The sequence below is a fragment of the Sardina pilchardus genome, chromosome 20 (genome assembly GCF_963854185.1).
Source record: "Sardina pilchardus chromosome 20, fSarPil1.1, whole genome shotgun sequence".
NCBI lineage: Eukaryota > Metazoa > Chordata > Actinopteri > Clupeiformes > Clupeidae > Sardina > Sardina pilchardus.
This window is the reverse complement of record NC_085013.1, coordinates 12,293,012-12,314,778: the sequence shown is the minus strand read 5'-3', so window position 1 is coordinate 12,314,778 and position 21,767 is coordinate 12,293,012. Positions and strand designations below refer to the sequence as shown.

Below are 21,767 nucleotides of genomic sequence, written 5' to 3'. Positions count from 1 at the left end.
GTTGTAGGCCATACCACATCATCCAGGTTAACGTTGGCTCCCCTCCTGATGAGCTCCTGTACGATCTCCAGGTTGCCCTGCTCTGCTGCCACCATCAGGGGAGTCTGGCCATTCTAACAAGCAGAGCGAGGAACACCACACAGGTCAGATCAGTGTGCTACTGTGTCACTGCATCAACGTACTGTCCAAACACAGGCTAGCAAAACGTTCCGGATGTTATATTACTATATTGTCATGACAAGCTTATTCATTGGGTTTCAAAATTCACAAGAGGGCATTTGAGATGATGCATTTTGGATGCATAAATTCTCAAAATCTGCAATCATATGTAAGTTCCCTGTGTCATTTAGCTGATTACACCCAACTCCTGCGTACGTACGTCACTTCTGCCGTCCACCTCTCTGAACTTGTCCAGGTGTGCCTTGATGGCAGGTAGGTTTTCCTCCTCCACGAAGCTGAACAGACTCTGGATGGCCAGAGTGGTCGTCTTGAGCGATGTGGTAGTATCCATGGCGACCACTTCTTCAAGCTAGCCCCTATCAAGAAAAAAGTGCACAAGAGAAAGCGGAGCAGGCCGCTGAGTACAAAAGGACAGAAGCGATAGGACGCGACCTTTCTTTCATTCGTTTGCTACAGCTGCCACCGTCCCTTCTCGGTCAACCTTATGGCCCGCTCATCCATCACAAAGCCAGCCGAATCTGATTATGTAGCCGACCTACTTCAGTTATCCGGGACTGAGTATGAGACGCCAGAGTGGAGCGGGCCTGAGCTCGCCGTTGTCTTGGCCCGCCAAATGAACGCACACAACGCAATAATGAAGAATTATGGCTTTCCTGGCAGAGGCCAATTACAGCAGGAGTCATTTTGAGACTCGGCTCAGAATGTAGCCAATTATTTTGCATCCCCCCCTCCCCTTCCCCCCCAAGTAAATTTGAAGTTACGAGCCTAAGAAGTACAGCTTCCAAGCAATTTGTTGTTGCACTTCCAAGTCTGTTTCTCTGAGACTCAGGGGCAGTAAACCTCTTAGAGTATTTTAGCAGAACAGGAGGAAAACGGAGTTAGAATGTTTGCAGGATTTAGAATCTGAGGCCATGTGAAGCAAACATAACGACTACAGAAAGAGTGTACATTTGAGAGAGAGAGAGAGACGCAACAAGAGAGTAACACGTTAGTTCTCGTTGGGGCTACAACACATAATGGCTCATTAGGCTTTTATTGGTGCAGTAGACTGTGCATTATCAAGGAACAGCAAACAAAGACAACCACAGAATCAATTTCCTCCTTAAAGTCAAGAATACGTAGCTGGTATCTGTTGGTATTAAAGTCCATTTGTGGGCTAGCCTAATGGTCAGATGTTTACAACAGGCTACTCCAGACACATTTCACAATTTTTATATTTCTTAATTTCCATAATCTATTCAGGAGGTAAATATCTACAGTGAAATAATCCAGCCTACTCTGAACCGACTGACGCTGGGAGCAAAGAATCTAATTTCTCAGTAAGTCATCTGATCTTTGCCTTCTGTGTGTTTAGGCTAATGCGTAACTGGTGATGAGCAATCCTCACACACTCTTTAGATATTTTGAAACTTCCTCAAAACAAGGCTGTCAATGTTTTCCCCTTCCTTACATTTTTGCCTTGCTGTGCCTGTTATGCTTCCAACATACTGTAGGTTAACATATCGGGCCCTAATGTTAATGATGGACAAGTAGCAAAGCAAAGTCTAACTAACTACAGCAAATGTAATAACTAGGCCAAATCAAAGTGCTGATTTAATGTCATGGGCACTACCATAAGTGCATACTGATGAGTCAGCTCCTTACACCCACATGGCACACAATAGCTATTAATGCGCAAGAACTTTGCTTTTTCACAGACTTTGTACTTTGACCGTCATTTAAATTAGGGCCCATAATATCATCCTAATGTTGAATCCGAGGCAAGTAAAAGATGCAAATTGTGAGCTAAAATAAGAAGAACACACCATAGTTTGTACAAAAGGAGAAATAACTGACAGGAAATGAGAGACCCTGCTGTGTACCTAAGCCGTAATAAAGACCAGTAGCCTGCAATAAAGTGATAGGGCTATCTTTCAAGATTAACACTTGTGTCTTCTCCCTCTGCGCTCTTCCTCTCAGGGAACAGGAGACTCACAACCACAGCGTTCTATCACCCACCTTAATCTCTCATACGGTCATCTCCTGCAGTGGTGGCATTAAATACTGAACCATGAAGGAGAGAGAAAAGCCCTCTTCTAAATCTGCTTATCCAACAATTAGGCAAGTAGTTATTGCTGATAAGGCAAACTGTTGCTATCTGAACCAAGCCACAACACTGGGCCCTTAACACTATGGCAGCAACCAACACACTATGATTGTTTTGTTTCTGTCAACCTGTCTTCTGTCTAACTGAATTACCTCTTGAGATATTAAGCCTGTATCAATAACATGAACTATGATAAGAATAACAAGTCACTTAAACATCCAACAACGAATCAACAGGATGAAAGAGAAGCAATCCTTTGTTTACAGCTTGAGGTTTCTGCTGACACACCCTTCAGCAGCACAGCTGCTCTCCTGGGGGGGACAATGTGTGGAGGGCCAATCAATGTGCAGTCAGCCAGCTCCCTCAGCTCCACTGATTGAATGGGGGCCAACCTTCACCCTCCTCCACTCAGCCACCCGCTTACGACACACACAGACACACACAAAACAAAGACACACAGGAGATAACACACGATTGTCGCCTCCGGACACTGACTGAAGTGTATAGTGACACTTCAGCATAACACATAAGCCAAAGACAGCCTTACCTCCAGTTCTAAGTTGTGCTGTTTCCTTTGAGCTGTGCAGTCAATGTCTTGCTCTTTGTGTGCTGTCACTCAATCTGAGTACAGAGAGGCACTCCTCTTAGCATCTCTGGCTGCTATGAATGATGTATGAGATGGGAGCAAAACGCCCAATCTCCTACCACACCCACTCCCACACACACAAACACACACACATACACACGCCCACACACACACACTGACCCACTGGGCACACGCGTCCGATTAGCATACATTACATGCTCCACTAATACCTCTGTGGCAGCTATTGGTTAGCTGTGCGCTACCCATTTCCTTTTTTTTGCCTCCATCAGAAACCTGATAGTCTTGAAAGTGAGCAGCCTAATTGATTAAGCTATTGAAAGATGACAGATAATCGCCAAATGTTGTCAATGTCCTTAAAGGATTATCACAACATCTCACTGTCCCTTCATAATTACTTGGACGAGTGAAACATAAGACAAACACCCGTTTTTGGGGAAGGCAGCCCGCACAGATTTAGCAACATCTCAAAATATACCGGTGGGGGGTTAGTCCTGTCATGCGGGCGTAAAAACTGCTGAGAAGACATTTCCATCCACGATGTTTGCTTATCACATCATTCCGTAAGTCAAAACAGATTTTGGACACAAAACTTTTAACCAGTAGGCCTAGCTAGGATACACACAAACACACCTGACAAACACACCCTACTTAGCCAACTGCTCCTTTCGTTCCATTTAAAATTTCGTATTCACCTGGGACATTGTCAGCTGACACATGTTGCCTTATTGTTTACATCCGAAGTCTATCATTGCTTGATATAAATAAACCAATTCGTGTCAATACATCCAAATCACAGGGATGAATGCACGATAGCATGATCAATTCGATAAAGAGTTCAGGGTCGGGTAGGTTAGGTTACGTTTGAGTATAATTTACGCATGTGGCGAGGCACCATTCTAAATAGCCGACAAGTAAGTAAGCAACATTTGGAAGACTCCTCGGTTAGAAGTGACACAATTATGATTGGATGGTCTAAAAATGCAAGTATTCCGCCAAACCTTAGATACTTCAAAACAACTACTGGGTAAGACTGAGTTAAGTTAACGTAACGTTACTTCAAGAATGTTGCTGCTCAACAGGAACTACGCGAAAGGCAGAGCTCGTGACATTCGTGAGAGAATACATCAATATTATTACCTAGTTCAAGAAGAAATGCCAATGAGCGCCGAACAAGTTAATCCATATGACAGAAATAGTTTTGTTCTTCCTTGGTTACTCTGGGTCTTGTTGTGGATATCCCACGATACTTAAGGAGACAGCCATTTTGTTCGAGGGGGTGGTCGAAATTAATTTTGACTACACCCGTCTCCGCCTACTGTATGGAGTAGGTGTGGCAAAGGCAGTTGCACTGTAACTTTACCTACAGTTCAAACCAATGGGTTACCAATAGCAATTGGCTCGATATGTCAAAGGACAATTGGAAGGCCATCTGTTTTAGACTAGATAACTTCAGAGGGGAGTAATTGCATAGCCTCGGCCCATACAATGTATTTGCATTAATGCATTGGCACTGCAAACCTCTAACACATCAGTCATTAGGTTAGCCAAGAATAGACCCTATAGGCTATGATAGCCATGATACCCTCTCCTAACTGATGAAAACACAAATCAATAATGGTCAATGTGAAAAAATGAGTATTTTAATCAGCTGGTTTAACTGCCAAGAAACACATCAACAAACACTGTCCAGAATACAAATGACACGTTTAGACAAAAGGTACAAATGTCCCTACACAGCCACACAAACGTTACAAATAAAGCATTGTTACCATAAAGTATAAAATAGTTAATGAATCACAGTGTTGACAAAAGTGACAATTATCTGAGAACACACCATCACCACAATACATTTTGTAGCAAAAGTAAAATGACTGGTAAAACGGTCACTCAAATAAAAAATCCCTCTCCCCAAAAAGAAAGAAAACATGAATTCAGGGAAGCCAAATCTGGGCTTCTATTTGTGAAGTTATTCTGGTCCAGGTGGTCTGTTTGTGAAGAGACTCCTGGTGGCTGCTGAAATAATCTCCCCTGTTACTGAAGCACTTGGGTTTTCTTCAACAATTTATATTGACTTTTTAACCTGCACGATTTAACCACTGAAATTGCCAACCACACAAAACTTCTCAACAAACCACCCCTGACGCAGTGTAAATACACAAGGATCTCTTCGATGTAATGTGGTCATGATAATCCTTCCCCTTGAGGCTTCTGATAATCTGACAGGATCTTATTGGCAACTCTTTGGGTGTTTGAATCATGTTCAGCCATGTGCAGTGCTGACCTGTGAAGGAAAGGTTCAGCTAAGAAACAGAATTTCAAAAGCCTCAGACTATCAGTATGGTAACCAAAATAAGTATTGCAAGATATTCCAAGAGTTTTGATAGGTTCTCTCCATCTATTCAACACGTGTCCGGCACCTAGAAATAAGGCCCAGTGTAGTCACTGAGGTGTTGGTGTGGTTTGGCCTGATCTGTCCAAGTTTGGAAAGACCACTGACTAATGGAATGGAGGTGAGGAGAAGGGAAAGAGGGACAAATATGTGTGAGTGCTTTTGAGCACCCTGACAAATGAAACCCCAGTGTACTTGTTCACCAACATTATCCGAATAAGTGGTCCTGTGACATAGAGCCCACAGATTAATACAGATTAACAACATGGCAGACAGTAGAGTTTGATATTGGGGTAGTACGAAATAACAGTGATACAAATTTTCGGTTCAGACAAATAAACACATCATTGGGTGGGATGGGGAGGTTCCCCAATTCAAATAAATCATCATTAATATATTTATGTACTTAATCATATATTTCTTTAGGGTTGACAGCTGAGGGTTGTTTTTTTTCCAGACATGGTATATGTTTCTAAACACGGGTTGACAGCACTGTCACACAAACATACAGATACACACACACACACACACACACATACACACACACACGTAAGGACAATGCCTCCATCCCTACAAAGAACTGAGGCCGAGGAACAAACTGCCATTGTCTAGAGGCCAAATTAGCAAAGGCCCAAAAAGTATGTCTATGTCCTAATCTCTCTCTTCATTGGAGAGCATGTCGGGACAGTCAGGGTTGTACTTGACCGTCTGGGACGATCATACTGGCCGGCGATGCAGCCAATGGCCTCACATATGACTGGACCAGCTGTTCCCCTTCCTCAGTCCACTTCCCTTTGGGCTTCAGTTGTGTTCTCTTGCATTGCTCTGGCAGTTAGTCTGTTTAGCACTGTTTTTTATTCATAGCAAAAATTGCACAAAAAAGAATAAAGGAACAGAAAAAAAGAAAATGGTGGGGGAGAGAGAACTCTCCATTTTCCTCATTTTTTTTTCTCAATTTTCACTCATAACATCTAAAAATAATTCTCTCGTATTTTTATTTATTCCACCAAATAAATCTGACTCTCTCCAAAAGTACATTAATAGAAATTTCTCCACCTAGTCTAACCCACAAAAAGACTTTCAGATTTTCAATCTTTGTTTTCTGTATCGACATACGACATGTGTGCGCCTCCCGTGATTTGGCACTTTGGACATTTCTATCAGTTTTGCATTGATCTGCTGGTTGGTGTGGTCAGTGCACTCTTTGCCTTTCTGAGTCACATACAGTATAAAGTCTTTCCCTTCCTAAGGCCTTTGGACCTACATTGCAGTATGTGGTTTGACCACCTCTGGAAATAACAGAATTATGTGTTAGACACATCTGAGAGGTGTTAAAAAGAAGGGGAAAAAACTAACACATTTTTTAAAAATTAAGAAATTTGTATGAGTGAGCATAAATTTGACTCCCAATTATATCCAATTCATGGTTAAGGTCTGGCCATATCAACAACAAGAGTTACTAATGTAAGTACTTCGCGGTGCTCTTTTCTCAACCAAGAGCAATAGGTGCTTCCACACCTGAGCAGCAGGACCAGCTCAAAGCATCCTCACATCAAGAATGCTCGAGTGGCTATCTGAACCAGTGGAGTAAATGATGTGCCTGGAGGTGGCACAAGGATACAGTAATGTAAAGCAGTCTGACGTCACTCACATTATCACACACCTGGTGCCGATATGGCAGGTACCGATGGTTCTATGAGGTTCAGTGTGACCAAGTGTCACTGTGATTTCAAAAAGATTCTTAAAAATACAGATATGGAGACAGAACAAGGCCTTGGACGCTTTAAGGGAGTCATTTCGTCTCTCAATTATGGGGCCTAAACCATGATGGAGAAAGCTTTCGGGTTTCCAGACAGTTGGGCAGTACGACAAAACCCTACGTTGCCAAACCACTCATATACTCTAATAACAATATTAGAATTATCTAAATACAAACAGGAATAGATTCATTTTTTTTCTTCTCCCTAACATACATTGTACAAATTTACAAACCTTAAAGATCACTGCAGAGCAAATATAAATGTGAGCCACGTGAGACATTCAAACAGAATGGGGCTTAAAATGTGTTGTAATATCCCAGTGAAGTGGGACCGTGTGAGCACTAGTTACTGTGAAAACCCTGAGGAAACCAAACATGACTGATGTGGTTCACGCTAAACCCCTTAAATCAAAAGCCCTTTAAAAACCGAAGGGGAAAAATAAAAAAACTGCTTTCAGACTAAAGAATGAAGAAGAAGATACTCCCTTTCTAGCACCCATCACCTATAATCATCGGCACAAACGACACAATCGTCACTCTTGCACAAAGTGAATGCACATACCCTTTCCCCTGCAAAGAAAGAAAGCAGCAGATATGGCTGGATGTGAAGAAACAGATGAAAAAAAGAACACCAGAAATAAACAAACATTTGAGATAATATCCTAAGGCCTGTTTGATATTGGCATTGAAGAAATTATTTTAAAAAACAAAGAAAAACATTTCTTTCATTACAGACCCGTGCAGGCCTCTCAACGTCTAAAACGGAGGTTGCATTGTTCATGTGACAATGACAGAAACCCTCTATGTGCGCCGACCCGCCCTGCCAGTCCATACACGCCAATTCTTCTGGGAGAGGCTGGAACAGACACCTGCTTCTAAAGCCATCTCGAGCTTGCCACCGAGAGTACATAGAGGGTTTAAGGCAACTTCAGAACCACGTACGCTCTCCTCTCTCTTTTCCCTGCCCTGGAAATGGTCTCCCTGTCCCGAGATTAGTGTAATCACTTATTACTTGATATATTTATATATATATATATATAAATATATATATATTTATATATATATATATTTATATATATTTCACACCAGATTGGCGTGATCTCATTCAACGTTCTCGCTCTGGTCGGTTGCACAGATTAGTCGTGTAAGAGCCCAAAGCATGATCGCTGTGGCCACTTGCTGCTACTGGAGGGTCAACTGTTCTGCTGACTGGTTTCTGACATGTGTCTTCATCCGGCGGAGTTTGTTGCTTCCTTGGTTGGTTGGTAGGTTGGTTTTGCTCGTCTGGTCCATTCGGGTCGAGGGCGAGCACTCTCAGCACTTTCTGTAGTGTTCAGAAGAGGTTGTCCCCAAACCTGTGTTGCTGTATGCTTATGTGTATGTGTGTTGGCATGTGAGTCCGTGCATGTGTTTGTATATCAGTGTGTGTATGTATGCGTGCGTGTGTATGTGTGTGTGTGTGTGTGTGTGAAGGAGCTGGGGAGTGGAGATGGCCTCTCCCCCTCCCCTCATGTGGTTTTCTGTTTCTGGTTGCAGTTGCTGTCTGTGTTTGGGAGGCTGTTGCAGCTGTGGTTCATGGCGCCGTCCTGGTACAGGCTGTTCTGCTGCAGCTCCTGCTCCTTCTGCCGCTGGTGCCGGGGCTTCACTGGCAGAGCCAGCACCACCAGCAGACACGTCAGGTGCATGCTGTAGTACCACGACCTGATGGACACACACCAACACACCAGCCATGAGCTCGCAGCACTCGCTTACAGGCAGTACAACAGCAACAGCAACATGTACACGATTAACAGAGTTGGTCTTCAGCACAACCCCTTAATCCATATAAGGACACTGCAGATCTACTGTATGCACATGTGGTCCAGCCACCTGTGAGTCTGGCTGAGTGAAACTAACTGGTTGGTCACAGACAGTGTAAAGTAAATCATTCCCATTAACTTGCCTTTTAACAGAATACATGTCCTACGTCAAGACACATTCTCTTGCATGTAATGGTGGCACATAACGATTCATGGATTTGACATTGACGTTCTAAAATCCTTAAATGGGAACCTTTCTCCCCCCCCACGCTTTATGTGGATTCTCTGCAGACACACTTAAACGCGGGGTGTTTAATGGGGGTCTGTCTCGCCCAGGAGCGGAGGAGAACACTGGCCCCTCTCGCTCTCTCTCGCCACTTCTGGACGGAGCCCCCGCTGTCAGAGCCCATTTTCTCCGGCGCTCACCGATCACGAGCGCGCGGCCCTAATGCTGCCCCTGCCCTGTCCTCCCCCTCGTCCAGTCTTTAACGAGAGTGCTTTACATTCTCCTCCGCTGATTTAATAACGGCCCCCGCGAGGAGATACCACCGCAGATTTGTTTTACCTCGCTGGCGCGCCCCTCCGGCGCTGGCCGACGCTCGGCCAATTGTTTAATGGTCCGGTCGGCGAGTAAGCCCTTATCTCTGACGGAGCGTTAAAACTGTCTCGTTAACGAGAGGAACGCTTAATGCTTCCCTTCTCTCCTTTGCTCTCCTCGGCACCACCCTCCCTTCAGTGATGCGCGGAGCACAACGGGAGCAGCAGAGCGCTGCACTCAGTGATATTACAGAGAGCCTGTGGGGGAGGCTCTCCACAAACTTTTCAGGGCTGCTAACTTTGTGACCTCAGCGAGCCAGTGGACATGATAGGGTGGGATGCTTTCCTCCAGAATGAACATTTCTCTCTCTGTGTGTGTGTGTGTGTGTGTGTGTGTGTGTGTGTGTGTGTGTGTGTGTGTGTGTGTGTGTGTGTGTGTGTGTGTGTGTGTGTGTGTGTGTGTGTGTGTGTGTGTCATTGAGGACAGAGGTCATTTCCTAAATTGGTCTATTTTTTCACCCATGCATATAGCAACCCTCCCCTTGACACTATCCATGACCATCACAAAAGTCTTTTAGGAGCATTCTCGCTCTGTCATTCACAAGGATTGTGGACCTAGCTGTTTGAAATACGTTATAAATGCCTGGACAAGGTCAAGAGGTCATGTGCGTGTGCTCACCTGTAGAACTTGAGCGAGGGCCCCACCGCCAGCAGCACGAAGGGCACCACGGTGTAGCAGATGGCGATCTGCGTGCCCGCCCACGTGATGACGTCGTAGATGAGCCTGTGGGTGGCCGTGCCCTGGAAGAGCGGCCTCACGTTGTGCCTCACCTGCACACAGGTAGGTAAGCGGACGGTCGTTAGGAACACGCCTACCCCATCAGATAACATTTCTAATCAACAGATGGACAGATAGATCCCAACAGATCTCAGGTTGGAATTTATCAAATGCGTAGAGGCGTGTATTACACAACACAAGCACGCACATTTTCCCACAAGCTGTCCTTGTCAGTCAACAAATGTACATCACTGTGCTGGACTTCCAGCTAAACTTAATGTCATAACCACCACAATATATTATATTTATTTAGTGGTTCCAGGCACCAGAGTAACTGCCAGTAACTGGAAAATCAATGACCAAACATCCTCAAGCCAGCGGACAAACTCTAATGAGAGGGTGACCAGATATTGGTAGTGACATGTAAGGCAAATTTAGTACATAAGCACCACTTACAACTGGAAACATACAACTAGTCTCACTAACCATTGAACACGTATTTCCTGATACTGTAGCAATTCTGTGAATGCATCCAAAACAACAGTAAAAAAGTGGGCTATGTTTACAGGCCCACATTTCCTTTCAATGTCCCCATTTCTCAGCTGTCCACGATGTTATTGTCTGCATTTTACACAGCAGAAAAAACGAATCCCTTTTCCCCCCCGACTCCTGACACTAATGAGGATGGAGAGGGAGTTGGAGGGCTAACAAGGGGCAAGAGGAAGCTCAAAGTAGCCATGAAATCAGAGAGGACCACACGGAGCCCTTTAATGTGAAATTTCCAGAGGTATCCGAGAGCAAGAGAGCGATGGCATCACCGAGTGACCCAGTTTTCTGCGCGGAGAGAGGCAGAGTGAGTGAGCGAGTGGGTTTTAAAGTTACCAACAGCGATCATTATAGGATGACTCCGCTTCAATCATCTCCACAGAGTGGAAACGGATCGCGGAGATGACAATCGACCTCAGACTTTTTCTGCTGATGCCACAATAATGGGAAAATTCGACTTTTTTTTTTTTTTTTCCAAAAGTTTTAGAAAGCGTCTCAGCCTGCATTAATCTCCATCTTCTTACACCGCTGCTGCCCTTTCTTCTCTTTCTAGACTCAGAACAGAAGTGTGCTGTGCTCATCCTGATGGGACAGAGAGTCCCTTTACATCAAGAAGCTTTGAGGAACCTCATTGTCCAATAAAGGCTGCACATGCCATTATCAGATTCATATTCAGACATTATTATTCACATCAAGAGTAAAGACTTGGACCAAATCGACAAGCTAAAGACTCCACTCAATCTCCAATCCTCCATTCATGTGCTCCTTGCTACAATGTTTTTTTTTTTTTTTTTAAATCATACTTAAAGCAACACTAAAGAGTTTTCCATATCCTAAAATAATGTTTCCAAAATCATTTCAGCAGTTCATCAACTCCTAACAGGGTGAACGGCACTTCTGCTTTCACTTCGCGGCCCTCATATCGGCTATAACCGCACTATGTAACTTTACGAGGTGGGGTAGTGTATCTGTAGTTCGATGAAATGAGACATCAGAAACTACAAATTTTACTTGCTTCGATGTCGCAATACATCCTACTTTCATAAAATCATGCAACATTTTCTACCTTGTCTGTTATTTGCTTGGATAAACAAATAACGTGTGTGCGACAGAGATAAGTGCTTTAGTGTTGCTTTAAAGGCCCGCTCTCTGCCCCTCCTCTCTGCCCATCTCCGTGTCTCCCCTCAAAGGCCCAGTCATTTTACTGTCTGCTTTTAATCAGGGCGGGGAACCCAGCGGCAGCCTCTGCTGTTACCTGTCTGCCTCCCCTCATTAAATCAGCAGCCCATCAGCCCTCATTACCCCTCTGTCAAGTGAGGGACTGGGCCTCTGACCTGCCGCTAACTAATGGCCGCAACGGAGCTTTCACAAGCATGCCTTTCCCAGGCGCATCTCAGGCTCAGACAGGGTTTTGCACACAGCTGTAAAATGCTGTATTATTACAGGTTTGTTGGATCATAAAGGGCTCTGGATACACCTACTATTCTTTAGTGTTAAAGAAACTAATACTAACAGAGAAATTGTAAATGTCAAATGTTTCTGATGCATTTAGAATCAAGTTTTTTGTCACGCTATAAATTCAATGCTATGAATTGAAGTTGGTTGAGCTTTGATGCAGGTCCCTATAAAGGTCAGACCTGTTGTGTCCAGTATTAGCTGTGCTAGTGTGTGTGCACATGTATGGGAGTAAACACTGAGTACTTACTGCCCGTGCTGCCATGGTCATGGCGATGCCAGTGAGGAAGGTGAGGTAGTAGCCAGGGTAGACGCCGTGCCACACGGCGGACAGCAGGAACGTGGCCGCCGTGGGGTTCATGGGACAGCGTTCGTAGCACACCCTGAAGAGACCGACCACACACACACACACACACACACACACACACACACACACACACACACTACAGTCAGTGCTGCTGTGCAGGGCGCTTCAAGTAGATTACATTATGTGCCAAGTGAGATGTTCCCATAATTGCTCAAAGGAGATAATGTGGAAAACTCCGTCACCTCTTAAGCCAGAGGGCTGTCTGAATGTTCCAGTTGTCCAAGAACATCTTGAAACTGGTGGCGAACTGAAGTGTCAGAAATAGGAGGGGGGGGGGGTTAAAAAAATCTCACACTGGGGTGCTTCAACACGTAAATCATGTGCCCAGAATTTACTCCAAAGGTTGGTAGCAATTATCTCCCAACACTTAATGTAACATTAATGTAACATTAATGTAACATTTAATTGTCAGTATTTCTGTTGTACCTCTATGTCCATTATTCTCAGGTTTGATATTAAGTCCCATCTTGGCGTGCCGTCTTTGTTGTAGCCATTGAAGCCAAATCCGGCAGCATTGTTGATGGCGTCAGCTGTTAAATGGAAATACAATAGACCAATTAGCTTAAAGCTTATTACCCTGGCATGTCGATTCTTTTCAGGGCAGTCACTGAGCACAATGGAAAATTGTCTAATTGAGACTGTAGTTACTTCCGCCAGCCAGTAGAGGGCAGTACAACATCAGGCAAAGGGAGAAGCACAACAACTTTGTCAATCGTGACTGTGCATGGTTTTTTCTTTTTTTTTACAACACAAGATTGGTGGCTATGTCAACAGAACTAAAGGCAGTCATAAATCTCGGTGTATTTTTCCAATACATGCAAAGTGCCTAAATAAAAGGGCACCGCGGGTCAAACCGTTGGAGAGGCTCGTCGGGGGGGCACCTACCCAGTGTCCAGACAAAGAAGTACTTTGGCCGCGTGGACAGCATGGCCAGGTAGAGGTAGATGACCTGGACGTAGAAGGGCGAGGTGGCGATGAAGGCGTCGTCGATGACGTGCTCCACCGGGAACACCCTGAGCAGCGCCAGGTAGACCCCGAGCGAGACGGCACACGTGCCCAGCTTCCTGATGACGTCGGCCTGCGTAAAAGAGCGGGGCGAGACGACCCGGCACGGTCAGCGCAGTTTCCCACAGAACAGCCTTTTTTTTTATCAATCCCTTATTCATCTCAATTCACCTGATGCCAACCTGCGCAAAACAACTGAAGCGTTCATTCAAAAAGAAACGCAACATGCTTTTTATAAGGCCGTTGAGCAAGTTCTATACAGGTCACAGCAGATTCCACTGTGATCTTTATCAGCGCAGTGAAACGGTGCTAAGTCATTGCTTCTGTTTTTTTCCCCACTGATCTGGGCAGTCTTTGCTGAGCTTTGCTCATCCTAACCATGGTGTCAGGAAGCACAGGTCTGCCTCGCTCTGCTAGTCTACTGGTGCTTATCCGGGGCCCTGTGGTGAGGGCCTCCTCCTCCGGCTGCCTTCTCCTCGTCTCTCCTGGAGAACGGTACCCAGGGGAGTCACGCTAAACTCAGCTCAGCCCGGCCCAGGCGTGATTAGGAGCTCCTCACGTGAACACGCCGAAAAAAGCCAGGAAAGTTCAGAAAGCACAAAAAGGGAAAACTGCCGTCTCAGCATCTCAGCATACACCACACACACACACACACACACACACACACACACACACACACACACACACACACACGCCCTACCCCATCCTCTGAAAATAGCATGTAAGTGCAGTGCAATTCATTTGAAGCCAACTCAGCTATCAGTGGCTTAATTGGAAAGCAATTAAAAGCTAACTGCCTGATGTGGAAGGAATGATTCCTGGGGGCAAAAGAGTATGGTTGGAGGTTGTGTGTGTGTGTGTGTGTGTGTGTGTGTGTGTTATGTGTGTTGTGTGTGTGTGTGTGTGTGTGTGTTATGCGTGTGTGTGTGTGTGTGTGTGTGTGTGTGTGTCGAAGGGAGGGGTGTTTAATCATAGCTGACTTAATGGTCAATGAGGTCTGGCAAGGGCACAGTACAGCACAACTACTCCTCTGCATAAAAAAGTATTGCAGAACGAAGATATAAGATGATGGTGGCCATCAATCACGGGGTGGTTTTAATAACGTCCTCCCTACGCGGGACACACGCGGAGGGCAGCCAGGTTGGCGCCGGAACAATAGAACCTGAAGATAAGACCTGGGAGCGCCGCTGGACCACGAGAGGCGCCGCGGGATGAGAAAAAACGGAAAAAGAAAGAAAAAACGCTGACCACGTATTCACACGTTTGTGTTCAAAACAATGAGAGAAGGCCTCCTCACGCCTGGAATAAAGCAACCCCCCAACCCTCTACTCACCAGGACGCAGGTGACCTTTCATCCTCTCTGTTGTTGTTTGCAAACGACCTCCTCTGTCCTCTCACAAAAGCGAAGGTATGCGTAAGCATTCTCCTGACCCGAGTTAAGTAAACATGCTGGTGGGGCGAAGCAAAGCGCTTCGAAATGTGCACCCTTGAGGACTAAAACGAAATCGGAGACCTTGAGAGGTATTGAAATATACAAGCTGTGAGATCCATAACTGTTCAGCTAATTCAATTATCTCCGCAGACCAGTTGCATGTAATTCAATACAGGGCACAGACAAAGCCTATATTCTGTTGCATGTGCTCTAGTTTGAAAGCCATTCAGCTACAGTCTACTCAGAGCCATTTCTTAAAGGGCACACTTCTATAGTTTACTGAACAAGTCCTGACAAGATCCCTTAACCGTTAGCTACAGTAGACCATAAGTCATTCCTAGATTCATGTTTTCAACTGAATAGTACCTGCTCAACCCACCTCCACTTCACTCCCTTTAAAAAAAAAATTCCATTAGGAAATTGGTGCCTGGCACATGGTTCTATTATAGTGAGCGATTCAGACAGAGGTACTGGTGGTGCTTGCCTTGGGCGATGGCTCAGTCTGCTTGTACTTCCCATTCTCCTTGCCATTGGACTCCAGGTGTTTGGGCTGGTAGGCCGTGCCCTCCACGAAGGCCACATAGTCATTGTAGGAGCAGGTGGGCCCTGCCAGGATGCTCATGAAGTTACAGTTGTAACTCAGGTACTCCAGTAAGCTGGGCATTTTTCTGTCACACAAAAGCACACATGCAGCTCGTATAAATAACATTAGAGTGTATAACATTACATATGGGTGAATATGAATGCATAAGAAAGTGCAAAACCACAAAGCAAACTCTCAATCCAAAAATAAAAAACCTACTGATCCCTCTTTGGGACATTACAGGGTGAGCACAACCACAAGGACCATTTTCCATTTTCCATACCATACTGAGCATTTATAAGTGAAATCAGAAACAGACATGAACGAGCGACAAAGAAAGAACTCCTTCAAGTCCTTGTTCATCTACAAAAAAAAAAAAGTGTATGCGAGAGGTTCATTGTGAATACAAATCCAAGATATTTAATAATCAAGCCAACTTTTTCAGCTGGGAATCATTTAAAACCAAAATGAACCATTTGGGGACCGTTGCATGCAGCCAGATTATCTCTAAATGGAGTTGAAATCAGTGGGCTTCATCACTGTGAGCTGATTAGAAGTTGTTGTTGTTGTTGTTGTTGTTGTTGTTGTTGTTAGAGCTCTAAAACACAACTTGGTTCTCTTGTTTTTGACTTTGAAACACCTATCCTTTGGTCCAGGTCTAGAGCGCAAGGCATGAGAGAGCATACCTTAGACTGTGATAAGGTATGAAGATGCATGTACCATGCATTAGTCTTATGAATGTAACGAATGTGAAGTAATGGGAATGTAAGTTTTATGGATGGTATGGATGGTGAAGTGTTCAGCCAAGACCATTATCCCTTTGGCAAAGGTGTGCTGCATGGTCAGGATGAAAGGTAATTGCTCATTTCGCACTAACAGAGTGTGGGTGGCTCTAAAATGTTGCTCAGCCAACTCACTGTGACTTGAGCAATGTTTTCCTGTTCAACCACTAATGTGCCAGAGAAACAATGCAGGTGTTACTATGGAAATAATAACAAGAAGAGATGATTGCTTAAAATGAACACTATCCACAGCAGACCGAATCAAACAGACACAAAAAGCACAGATGCCGCACAACAGAAACATTCGACTCAATCCAATGAAGAGGTCACGTGATGTCGAGTTCATCCGAGACTTGACATAACACAAAGAGTGTTATAAGCGTTTTAATTAGCCAGAACAGCGCTTGTGATCTTGTCTCACTTTTTTCCCCCAGTCTGACACTTCCCTGCGAGGACACCATGCGGTGCAGTGTGAACGTGCGGTTGCCAGGCAACAGCTGTGAATCCCCCTGTACGCAACTCTGAACTGGTCTGCAGCATCTCCAGGCTACTGGGTAATAAATGCCGTGATTGTGATCAATACGAGGAACGGAAGGAGAAAATAGAGCAAAGGGGGACACTGAATGGTGATCTAGTTGTGCTTCTCATTACGGTCTCCCCCTGCTGAGCGCATCACCTAAAGGCATGCGAGTGGGACCGCTCGGCCCAACGTGTCGATTAGGCCAAATGTATTGGCTCGGTTGAAAGTGCGTCTGTAATTCAGCATTTTTTTCCACCCAAAAATGACTGACTGTTGCATACAAATTCTTAGGGTGGAAGAAGTTGCTTACTTTAAATAAACGTCAAGTCACTGAACGGGGGGGGGCAGGGCAAATACTGGCCATGTCTCTGAGGGGTGGTGTTTCAGTTGGTGAACTTTTTCAACCTAAGAAGAGCACTAACATACCTGTGGCACATACCTTACAGCAAGAATCTTCTGACTGGGATTCAGTTGCTCCTCTTTACACGCCAAGCCTGGCAGGAGGGAGGGAGAAAAACAGGGGGAGTGAGAGAGAGAGAGAGAGAGAGAGAGAGAGAGAGAGAGAGAGAGAGAGAGAGAGAGAGAGAGAGAGGGAGAGAGAGAAGGGGGCAAATTAGGAATGAGGGACTGGAATACAGTGAGATCTGTCACATAACTGAAAGGTGTACATCACAGATAACTGTGAAACCCCACTCCACCCAAACTATGACATCACTGCTCATCAGAAGTCTGTGCACTGTGAAATGCTTTGTTACATGTAAGGGGCTTATTCTTCAGGACTCGAAATGCAACATTTTTTATCTCCAAGTCACAGGTCACTAGACTCACTACCATTTAGCACACAGCACACTGGGCATCCTGTGTGTGTGTGTGTGTGTGTGTGTGTGTGTGTGTGTGAGAGAGAGGGAGACAGAGAAGGGGAGCGAGTACCCAGGGTGATCCAAGGCCACAGCGACTGGGCACCTCCTCTCCTCCTCTCTGGCAGCATCCTCCACTCTGGGCTTCCTTCCAGTCTCTCCCTCTCTCTCTTTCTCGCTCTCCCTCTCTCTCATCCTGTCTTTCTTGCCGTCTCCCTCTCTCCCCCTGCCCTTCTCTCATCCTCTATTCCCTCTCTCTTTTACTGTCTCCTTCTCTCCCCTTGCCAGTCTCTCATCCTCTATTCTCTCTCTCTCTCTCTCTCTCTCTCTCTCTCTCTCTCTCTCCCTCTCTCTTCCCATCTCTCCCTCTCAGTCACGCTGTTTCGCTCTCTCTCTGCCAGTCTCTCCTGCTGGCAAGGCCACACGAGCATCTGTAACATCTCTCAGAGTGACGTCACTCTCACCCGGCGTGCCCACTCAGACGAGCTGATGACGGTGGAGAGCGGAGCGGGCTACAGCCTGTAGTCTGCACCATGCCACGCCAGTCCTTTGACGACCCCCATTACGGCGGCATGAATGACGCTCGTCCAGTCACGGTGCCCGCGCGGTGGCTTTGTGTGGGGCCAGTTTACGAGCGTTTGTCATGTGGAACCAATATGTTCCAGTGTGGGGGTGGAGAGGTGGGGGGGGGGCTGTAGTCGTTCAGCACGCTGGCGGTGCTGAGATTGCTATGGATTGTTCCATCTTCTCACTCAATCATCAAAAAAGGGGGGAAGGAGGAGAGTGTGTAACTATCCCACCTCAGAGAAGTGCAGTATGTGGGGCACCTGGGGCTCTGAGGCATGCAGGATGCACACACACGCACGCACGCACGCACGCACGCACACACACACACCTCTCTGTACCCTTACTCACACTGCAACAGTGGGGGGACCAATGGGAGCTCATCCAGGGAGAAAAAGAAAACTAACATGGGATGCCATGCGCGCCGAATGCTCTTAGCACATTTATACAAAACAAGGATAAAAGGGGATCTCATAGCTGAGCTGTGGAACACGCAACAGCAGGACAAATCTGGTGTGCCCAAACATAGCCGAAGAAAACATAGAAACAAAAACGCATTCCTTTTTTACTGGACAGTGAGAGAGAGAGAGAGAGAGAGAGAGAGAGAGAGAGAGAGAGAGAGAGAAAGAGAAAGAGAGAGAGGAATCTGAGTTTAGTGCCTGTATCTGCAATGACCGCTCAAACTCCGTCTCCGTCATTCATCTGACGTGGGCACGCGACAAGTTTGTGTGTGTGCACGCCTCTGTGAGTTTGTGTGTGTGTGAGTCTGTGTGTGTGTGTGTCTGTGTGTGTGTGTAAGTGTAATTCCCCATCTATCAACACCATCCCGCTGATAACGAGATTAGCCACGTAATCAGCTTCCACGCCACTAAATGGCTGGTGCTCAATCATGTGTGACCTAAAACAGTGCACGCACACACACACACACACACACACACACACACACACACACACACACACACACACACACAGACACCTCCTACTGAGTCCAGCCTCCACACACAGTAGCCTGTCCTCCACTGTGGCATCTCACAGCAGCATCAAACACTGCAGCAGTGCCAGACAGCAGACTCATGAATGTATTTAAATCATATTCATATATCCAGCATAAAGAGGGCCCCATAGACAGAATAACAGGCCATTCATTTTGAACAGTAGCCTATATCACACATTTATGTGCTAAGGACACAGTACTATTATGGGAGTATTACTGTTTGTTTTAACTGGGCTGTAGTTTGGTCTAAAGGAGGGGAATGCTCATGAAATCTGGCAACCATAGAAAGAATGGTGCTGATGAGTGGACACAAGCCCCCAACACTTTTGTCCAATTAGCTCACTTGACGATGCACAATAGGAAGTGGAGTTAGCACGTGGGGAGGGGGGGGGGGAACAGAGGTGAGAGTTGAAAGGTCAGAGGTAAAGCAGGGGGGATGGGAGTGTGAAGTGTGATGCTCGTGTGATCTCTCAGAGCAGCCGTACGCGTCCCCTGGGCTGGAGCGAGCTGAGGACACGGCGGAGGGCCCCCTGCTGTTGCGTAAGCTCATTAATGCACATCAGCGGGCATAACATGACATGTTTACTCTCGGCGGCCTGGCACAGCGTTTCCAGTGGAGCGCGTCAGCGTCAGCGAGAGGAGGATGGCTCCGAGCTCTGCAGGACAGCTGTCTGGTGAGGGAAGAGGTCTGGGAGCCTACACTGCTGCGCTCACCTCAACCAGCAGCTCTCACAACGGCCTTTCAGTTTTATTAATAATAATAATAATAATAAGCCAATGGTGAGATCTGTAATTAAGGTGTTTTTTTCAACAGTAGTTCAAATCTGTAATTTCACATACAAAAAGTTACAATTGTGCAATTGTCCATTCACACACATATTGTTCTGGCACGTCAACACACAAACATTGGGAAAGTCTAAGGTGGAGTGTGGACACTTCTGCTGATATTGATTGTCTTAATTTTATCAAGTGCGTATCAAAGAAATGGAGCTACGGTAATGCACGGCACCCCTTAAACATGTCTACAAACAGAAACTATTTCTACGCCAGACAGAGAACTCCTCAACAATTCAAACTACATCCTAAAACATCCCAATTTAGTCCCGTGGCACCAAAAGTGACTCCTGCCAAGATTATATTTTGGCTGACGTTAAGGCTGCATTAGAATTAAAGTTCTGTAATGAGTTCCTGTGGCCTCTGACCAATGCTTCCCCCCACACTAGATCTCCACTCGGAGAAAAAATAACAATGTCATCCCCAACCCTCACCAGATTGACCAGGCCAGGCCTCGGGTCATAATCACTGAAAAGCCAGATGTTCCTATTGCATGTGAAAAAAGATGAGGAAGTGCCGACCCGACAAAAACACAGTGCAGACGTCAGAAAATTGTGCGAAAAGTCATCTAAATATTTAAAGCGGTGTTCTGAACAATCCTGCACTCTTGTGGAACACAGACATAGATAGAGAGAAACAGAGACAGAGACAGAGGGAGAGAGAGAGACAAAGACAGTGACAGAGACTTTTAAAATGTCTGTTTATACCCAGGTATGTGCCCAGCACTCCCTTTTGTCTTTCCAGACAGTGTGTTCTCTGTCAGCCTCTTCTCCCCTAAGATCTAACACAAACCAGCAGAACAGACAGGGCTGATAAAGAGAACAAATGTGTGCTTACCGTCATGGATCTCAAACGCTAGGCTGGTTATCTTCTGCGTGATGACCATCATCGGCCTACACAATTAAGGGAGAAACACAAGCCTGCCGTCAACAATCGCCATCTCATACGGATGCCTGAGCCATCTGTGCCCTCATCACGGAAATTCTGACACACTAAAATCCTCAAAAATGAAAATAGTTTCCATTCCATCCTGCCGGCTGCTCAATTTTTGACTTCTGCATCGGCCACCATGGCTAATATGGCGCTAATTGAAAAGCAAGCCTCTCTTTAGCATAGAGATGAAGACAGAATCCCCCCTGAAAAGCCCTTTATCCTCCGGGGGCTCCCAGGAGCAAGGCGTAGGGTCTTTAGCATGCTGCACGGAGGACCCAATCAAAACGACGGCCCGGTGCTTCTCTCGTAGCTTCGGTCTCCTCTTTCTTTCATATTCGGGCCTGTACACTTTTCCTCTCTTCACATGTCTTCATCTACCCATTCACCTCCATCCCACTTGTCATCCTTTTTTAGTTTTTTTTTTTTGTTGTTCCACTGCAGTGGGTGGTTATATTATAGCGGTCACTTTTAGCCCTTCTGTCTCCATCGCAATGCCATGTATTATTCAGAATCCTATTATATACACCACTGACGTCCTGAAGCCATCAGCCATACTGAGGGCTTGGCCTCTAGGTGAATCAGTGGAAAATAACACAGCACATGAAGTCTCTAAGACAGAGCTCCAGACCAGTGTAAACAACCAAAAAAACAGATGAATGCATCTTCATGTCGTGTGGGTGTTAAGAAACCAATTATGAATGTTGTCAAAGTCGTGAGTTAAAGGACTGGCGGTTTTGATGATCTGTGATGCTGTTGAATC

At 45.6% G+C, this 21,767-nt stretch overlaps 2 protein-coding genes across 5 annotated transcripts in view; both read right to left on the bottom strand.

Annotated features, from left to right (window-relative positions):
• Positions 1-4,148, bottom strand: part of kidins220a (kinase D-interacting substrate 220a) — a 52,484-nt gene extending 48,336 nt beyond the window's left edge. For 3 of the 4 annotated variants that reach the window (XM_062522163.1, XM_062522165.1, XM_062522166.1), the window contains exons 1-4: positions 4,011-4,147; positions 2,814-2,887; positions 380-536; positions 15-113 (exon numbers count right to left, since the gene is read on the bottom strand). In XM_062522163.1, the coding sequence (XP_062378147.1) occupies positions 15-113; positions 380-511 (231 nt within the window). In that variant the 5' untranslated portion in view covers positions 512-536; positions 2,814-2,887; positions 4,011-4,147. Of the gene's footprint in view, positions 1-14; positions 114-379; positions 537-2,813; positions 2,888-4,010 lie in introns of all 4 variants that reach the window. The other variant, XM_062522164.1, reaches the window with a different exon arrangement.
• Positions 4,149-4,491: 343 nt separating this feature from the next.
• The window catches only part of mboat2a (membrane bound O-acyltransferase domain containing 2a), a 56,473-nt gene continuing 39,197 nt past the window's right edge, over positions 4,492-21,767 (bottom strand). The window contains exons 5-13 of the mRNA XM_062522854.1: positions 20,912-20,967; positions 17,265-17,319; positions 15,425-15,608; positions 13,389-13,581; positions 12,930-13,033; positions 12,686-12,750; positions 12,387-12,519; positions 10,037-10,188; positions 4,492-8,722 (exon numbers count right to left, since the gene is read on the bottom strand). Coding sequence (XP_062378838.1) covers positions 8,530-8,722; positions 10,037-10,188; positions 12,387-12,519; positions 12,686-12,750; positions 12,930-13,033; positions 13,389-13,581; positions 15,425-15,608; positions 17,265-17,319; positions 20,912-20,967 — 1,135 coding nt within the window. The 3' untranslated portion in view covers positions 4,492-8,529. The remainder of the gene's footprint in view (positions 8,723-10,036; positions 10,189-12,386; positions 12,520-12,685; positions 12,751-12,929; positions 13,034-13,388; positions 13,582-15,424; positions 15,609-17,264; positions 17,320-20,911; positions 20,968-21,767) is intronic.